At 41.7% G+C, this 7,154-nt stretch overlaps 1 protein-coding gene across 1 annotated transcript in view; it reads left to right on the forward strand.

The window, feature by feature from the left end:
- Nucleotides 1–7,154, forward strand: part of fam135b (family with sequence similarity 135 member B) — a gene marked incomplete in the record, with an annotated part of 86,586 nt that overhangs the window by 64,680 nt on the left and 14,752 nt on the right. Inside the window, 1 exon segment of the mRNA XM_014027924.1 lies at nt 2,245–4,114. Coding sequence (XP_013883378.1) covers nt 2,245–4,114 — 1,870 coding nt within the window.

Raw genomic sequence — 7,154 nt, forward strand, 5'->3', positions numbered from 1 at the left:
GGTCTTGCTGGATTACATTTATGAAAATAGGCTGGCCCTGATTTCATTAAGAGTAATTCCTACACCAGTTTCTTCCAGTGGTGTGAAACTGTTTTGAAGAAAGTCTGTTCTGTCTTCATTTCTCTGGCTGTTATCAGTTGTTTTGATCCCAGCCTGTTGCTGCATTCTTCTCCGTGCTGGTAGGGTAAAAGCATTTCTCTGTAACTCTGGCCATCCGTTGTCATCTAAGAGCTGAATCATTCCTAAAAGATCTTTTGGTCTGGCCCCGAGAGTTCCATACAGCTTTACTCTCAGAAACAGCTCCCATCTCCTCTCCATGTTGATCTCTCCTCTTAGCCTTCTCACCCATTTGATCACATGTTGAGTCCTCCAAAGCATTCATCTCTTCCAGACGATGAATCTTGAGCTCCAGCACCGTTGCCTTTTGGAGAAGCTGGCAGAAATCCTCTTTGGAAAAGAAAGGAGACATCTTGAAGCTTTTCTGTACTCACTCTCAGCAGATGATGTTTCAAAATCTTCTCAGTTTCTTCAACAGCCAAAAATAAAATCCAATGTTCTCTGTTTATTCAAGATCATCTATCATGGTCAGTGGTCACCAAATTGTAGGAAAAATATGTGTTGTTCAAAAAATGTCTGAATAAACAGTAATCTGCTGGATTTCTTCTCAAAACTTTATTCTCAATCTTCTGACTCCAATCAGGTTCACAGTACAGCACAGCACAGGCCTCACCATAAGACCTTGGGCTGAAAACCCAAACAAAACTCAGGGGCCCTGCTCTAAGCAGAGACTTTGCAGAACACTAACAACTTTTTTCTACTATAATAATGAATTGACCTTATAATGTACATCTCTTCCTGGTTACACATGTGGAGGTGTTACCTCTTACGTCAGACGTCAGAACATAACTCATTTTTGTTTAGACTAAAGAAAGAACACACAACACACACACCAACTCTCATTCTGTTTAAACTTAAAGGCTGCAATGATCAGAAAGTATACTTTAATATACAATACTGCATCTAATATCCAATTAATTGATTACAAAATTTCCTTCACTTCTTCAAGATTCTATTCATAACTTTGATGGACAGAATTTCTAGGCACAGTCAAGGTGCTGAGGGATCCATTTCGGTGGCCTTAGGATTGCACCACTACGTTTTGCAGATGATGTGAATCTATTGACTTCATTGGATTGTGATCTCCAGCTTTCACTGGAGCAGTTCAAAGTCGAGTGTGAAGCGACCAGAATGAGGATCAGTGCTTCCAAATCCAACATCATAGTCTTGAGCCAGAAATTGGCAGAGTGCCTCTTCYGGGTCATGGAAGAGGTCCCTTCCCCAAGTGCAGGAGTTTAAGTATCTTGGGGTCTTGTTCATGAATGAGGGAATAATGAATAGGAAGATTGATAGGCAAATTGTTACTGCATCTGCAGTGATGCGGGCGCTGTACATCTGTCATCATGAAGTGAGAGCTGAGTCAAAAAGCGAAGCTCCCAGTTTACCGGTTGATCTATATTCCTACACTCCTCTATGGTCACGAGCTTTTGGTAGTGTCCAAGAACGAGATTGCGGATACAAATGGCCAAAATGAGGTTCCTCCACAGGGTGTTTGGGCTCTCCCTTAGGGATAGGGTGAGAAGCTCTGTCATCTGAGAAGGACTAAGAGCCGCTCCTCCTCTACATTGAGAGGAGTCAGTTGAGGTGGCTCGGGCATCTGGTTAGTATGCCTTCCTAGATGCCTATCTGGTGAGGTGTTCCAGACATGCCTCACTTGGAGGAGAYCCAGAGTAAGACCCAGGACATGCTGGAGGGACTATGTTTCTCGGCTGGCCTGGGAATGCCTTGGGATTCCATCAGAGGAGTTGGCCCATGTGGTGGCTGGGGGAGAGGGACGTCTGGGCCTCTCTGCTTAGGCTACTGCCCCTGCAACCTGACCCCAGATAAGCAGAAGAAGATGCATGAATGTATGTTTGAGTTACCATTATTTAGTCATTTTTACAACCTTTTACTGTTTTACATAATATTTTATGTGGTCATTTTGTATATGTTTTATTGTTTTCCTTTTGTTCAATTTTTATTTAGTTTAAAGCACATTATGAGGGATGCTTTGTAACTAAAGACTGATTGATTGATTGATTGATTGATTGATTGATTGATTGATTGATTGATTGATTGATTGATCTTTTCATTCATTCTCTCAGAGCAAAATTAATCACTACAAACAGAATATCTTTGTTTTTCCAGAGAGAGAGTCACTTTCGCCAAAGCCTGAAACCACCAGGGATCAAACCAACTCACATTTCACTATAAGTCCTGTGAAAATGTTTCCTGAGAGAACCCAGAACAACAGATCACCAGCAACACCCCATGATTTYTCAGACAGTGATGAAAACTTGGAGCTGCCCATGGATGTCTCAAGTATTATACATCAGAGCAGAACAGATGTAAGAAGTACCTTGAACCTCATTCAGACTAAGCATGGTACTGAACTATCTGCAGCTGAAGCAGAGAAAATGAAAGAACCAGCAAAATGTCAAAGCCAACACAAGGAGAACTGTAGTTCCAGCTGGACTGACTGTGCAGTTAGGCCTTATGGTGTGATTTCATACAGGGAAGAAGGAGGCCTGAGTCATGAAATGAATGACTCCTCTGTTCACAAAGTCACAGAAAATATTATTCAACACTGTGATGGTAGAAACCACAATATAGCAAAAGAGAATGTAAACACTGAAGAAGAGTCTGACTCTGCCATGCCTTCTAGTCACTCCATTGATGATGACAGTGAAAATGTTCCCATTAACACCTTTCTTACCTCCCTTATGCATTCAGTTACACCTTTCATTTCTGGAGACATGAGAAAAGAAACGAGCCATTGTGGAGGCTCTGTTGGCTATAAGGTCATGAAACGCTCATCCTCTTTCATCTCTGACTCAGGCATTGAGAGTGAACCCAGCTCAGTAGCATGGCCTATGGAAATTGAACTGCAGGGACGGCCTTCGCTGGATTTTTCTAGTGAACAGGAGCTTCCAAAGCAAACTGTTTTGAATCATCTTCTCCATCGCAGCTGTGTAGAAGGTCTGCAGATGGAGAGCAATGGCAGACTTCCATGTGGAGGTATACAGGCCTCACTCACCTCCATCAACTCCCTACCCTATGAGGATGATCAACAACAAAAACAGCTCAGTAAACTGACCAAGTCACTTTCCGCACCTCAAATAAGTAGCCCAGAAGATGCTGACGAGGGGCGTGTACTGCTCAACCAGGACACAGACACAGTTCATCTCCAGGATTTGGAGTTGTTCTCAGAGCAGAGTGAATTGTCTCAGTTAGTCAGTGTTCCTGATCAAATTCTCAAGAACAGAAGTTCAGAAAAGACTAAATTCCAGCAATACCCATCAGTGTCAGTGTTGAGTAATGAGTCTGAAAGGTTGCTTCCACAAGACTTTGTAGAAAGATCTTCTGTRAAGCAAAGTGCTGTTATCGGCCATCAGTGGGAGGAAAAGAACCATCAAACACACACAAGTGGAAGAAGAACTTCAGTAAATGATATGGATTTGGGGCATTCAGAGACAGCATCTTGCAGCTGTGGAAACAAATCATGTGTGCATGAAAGTGCAGCAAAGCAGGAAGGCATTAGCTCCGAGGATGAGTCCCAGAGTGTGCATCAGAGAAAACTGCAAGGCACTGAAGAAAAACCACATATGGATTCCTTACAGACCTCCCAAAAACAGTCACAGTCCAATAAATATACTGTCACACCACGGCCATGTGAGCTGACAGGCCTGACCACCATGGAAATACCATCAATGGTTTCCCCCAGAACCAATGGAACAACAACAAGTGACTGTCAGACTACAGCCTCAAAGATTTCTAACTCAGGCCTGGCCTTTGTGAACAAGAAAATGGTGGAGGTGGTGAACATGTCTGTGTCCTGTGCTCCAACTTGTCTACCATTTTCATCTGTCCTAAGAGACTCTCCCTCAGTCAGTGGACTATCGGCCCGCCAGACTTCCTCCCCTATTACCCATCAACCCCTGGGGTCCTTTGGTATAATTTACTCATCTTCCCACATACCAATCAACATGGATGAAGAGACAAATGAACGGATGCTAAAGTGAGTTTTTTTTTTGTTGTTGTTTTATTTTGGTAAAAATAGTTAGTAAAAAATAAGCACAAGTAAAGATACAGAGCATGGAACCCTCTTGTATCAATTCCATTTTTATTATTATGCCAGAACAGCAAAAGCACTGCAAAGGCCTATTGTTATTCGAATGTTTATTATTATTATTAAACCTGAGTAGCGAAAGGGCTGCAATGATCTTTTTTATTCTATTGTTTATCAGTATTATTAGGACTGGACAGTGAAATTGCTGTGAAGCCCTATTGTTATTTTAATGTTTATTATTATTATTGTTGTTGTTGTTGTTGTTATTATTACGACGATGATGATGATGATGATGATGATTAATATTATTAGTGTGCATTGGAATTGCACAATGTTGAGAGCCTGTTTGGTCCTCCTGTGCAATTGTTTACCACCTAACTACTCCTGCTTGCTTGATGTAGTTGCAACCATTCAAACTTCCAAATGTTAAGAACATTCATGAGATGCTAGTTGCTACACACACACACACACACACACACACACACACACACACACACACACACACACACACACACACACACACACACACACGTGTGCTAGTCTTCTTTCTTTGTGAGGACCACACACAGTGCTCAGCCTCGCTCTGCGCCGTCTTTTTCCCCCCAAGTTTGGCGAGAGGTGCATATGGAGGGATGCAAAAAATAGCTGTAGACTTGATCTGGCCTTATTTAAATAAAAATGATTACATGCTGTGAAATTCTTAGAGGGGTGGACCATCTCGTTAGCGGGCTCCCGCCCCCCTTGCACAATGGTAGGGGAAACACTGGGACTTTCACTCAGGCAATTTTTAGAACACTAGTCACATGTCCACTTGATACTGGTGCATGTACAAACTCGCAGCAGCTCCATTGATTTCAATGAAACTCAGCCAGTTTAGTGTGTTTAAACATTAAAAAATCTTGGAAAACTGCATCAAACTTAACTAAGAAGACTTCACCAAACATTGGGCTACAGTTCTTGTAACAATGACACAGAATATAGCCATCATCCCAACATGGAAGAAGTATTTTTGATTACCTTTCTCAAGCTAAGATGCTAGCTGCTGGATTCGAACAATGGGACAAGCTGAATTTGATCAAAAAGAAGTGCAACCAAGAACCTAACGTCTGTTTCGAACATTTTATCGTAGGTAAAAGATCAACACTGGACCAATCCCTGTACTTTCTGTCAATAAACAGGTACAGTGAACCTTATTGTTTTTACTGTAGCCTACTGCTATAGCTTTACTCCTTGCATCCATGCTAGCCTCACACTGCATACTGCATAATGCAGTCAGTCACACATACGTTGATAATATTATACTTACAGRAATTCTAAACATCACCATTAAATGATGCAGAAGCGGTGGCTCGAGCAATAACAATACACACACAGACAATAGATACAGCAAGCTAAGCTATAAGTCAGGGGTGCCCAACTTTTTTTGAACCAAGAGCTACTTTTGAAGTCAGCAGTTTGCCAAGATCTACTCGTCCAGTCTCAGTATCAAAAAACATGACCCTAATCTCGCAAGACCATGTTCGGAGTGTTGTTTCACACCACCCAAAACTAGCGAGACTGGAGCACGTTCAAGAATGCAATGTTAAACAAACGTTGCTAAGAGTGCATTTAAGGCTGCAATGTTGAACAATGTTTCGTTCTACAAGCTCCGTGATCCATTGCTCCGTGAGCTACTGCTAACCAGCTAAAGATCTACTGGTAGATCCCAATCTACTAGTTGACCTGGCCTGCTATAAGTTATCGGTAAAAACACCAACCTTTTAAAGAATTCCACTTTCTTTCCAAGTCTGTTGAAGACCTCAACCCTACAGCCAATCTCTCAATCAAATTTCTCATGATTCCTGATTTTCTTTTTCTGTCACGGTATTAACAGTGACTCCATGTAGAATCTAGTCCAACTGTCTGATCATTTGAGAGAGCGGCAGATAATGTATGCAAATGATATGCATAATATCACAAGTGAAGGTCTGATTGGTTAATCAACATGGGGGAAGTCCACTGGTTCCTCATGGATCTCTCTGATTGGTTTTGAAGCTTCCCACCAACCCGATCCATCCTCGTGAGAGCAAGTTTTTTTTTAAATATAATTCATGCATGCAACAGGTGGAAAGGATCAGTCTGAGGTGGAGTTGTCTTGTCATTGTGCTGTAGCCTTTTATAATGACTCACAGCTTGGAAAAGTTCAAATACAGGAGAATTGCTATCGGCTCTGAACATGGCATTCACTAGTTCAGAACTCCCCATGCAGAAATAAAAACAAAACAAAAAACAGTTGAAGATGGATCTTTTTAGGCAAAGTATAAGCAGTTCTTCTGAACAGGCCAGTCCAGCCGGAGAGGAAAACATTGAACTGAAAATTGGTCCTTTTATAAAAGTGTGTGTGCGTGTTTTGACGTGAGAAATGCCAAGTGTGGCATGTATGTGTCATGAAATGCGTGTCTCACGGTCAATGCGTGAAACTTGAAAGCCCTGTTYATCCCTCTCCCTACGTATAGAGTCCAGGTGTCACACTGGAAAGTACACTCTCATTTCAGTCTCATATGGTCTGCATACTTTCACTTCCTTAATATTAACTGACTTCATCCTTTCTTTACTTCTTATGCTGCTGCCATCCTTGTCCGTAGTCTTATCATTTCTTGGATCAGTTATTGCAGTTCTCCACTCTTTGGTCTTCCAAATAAGTCCCTCCTCACTTACCTACTGGTTCCAGGATGACTCCRCTTACGACTCTGCCACAACCGCCCCACCCATTACAGTGGTAGCTCGATGAACTCACTTTACCCCTGCCCACTTTGCACACTAGTGGCTCTAAATAACACATGCATGATCCAATTTGCACCATATTGGATGTTATGTTATACCGGTACTTTGTTAATATAGCATCTAAAGAGGAATATTAGATTACATTTAAATTTGACCCCAATGCACCCTAAAACTCCCTGTTACATCGTTTGATTTGCACTAATACTGTATATATATATATATATAT

Source organism: Austrofundulus limnaeus, unplaced genomic scaffold (assembly GCF_001266775.1).
Source record: "Austrofundulus limnaeus strain Quisiro unplaced genomic scaffold, Austrofundulus_limnaeus-1.0 Scaffold699, whole genome shotgun sequence".
NCBI lineage: Eukaryota > Metazoa > Chordata > Actinopteri > Cyprinodontiformes > Rivulidae > Austrofundulus > Austrofundulus limnaeus.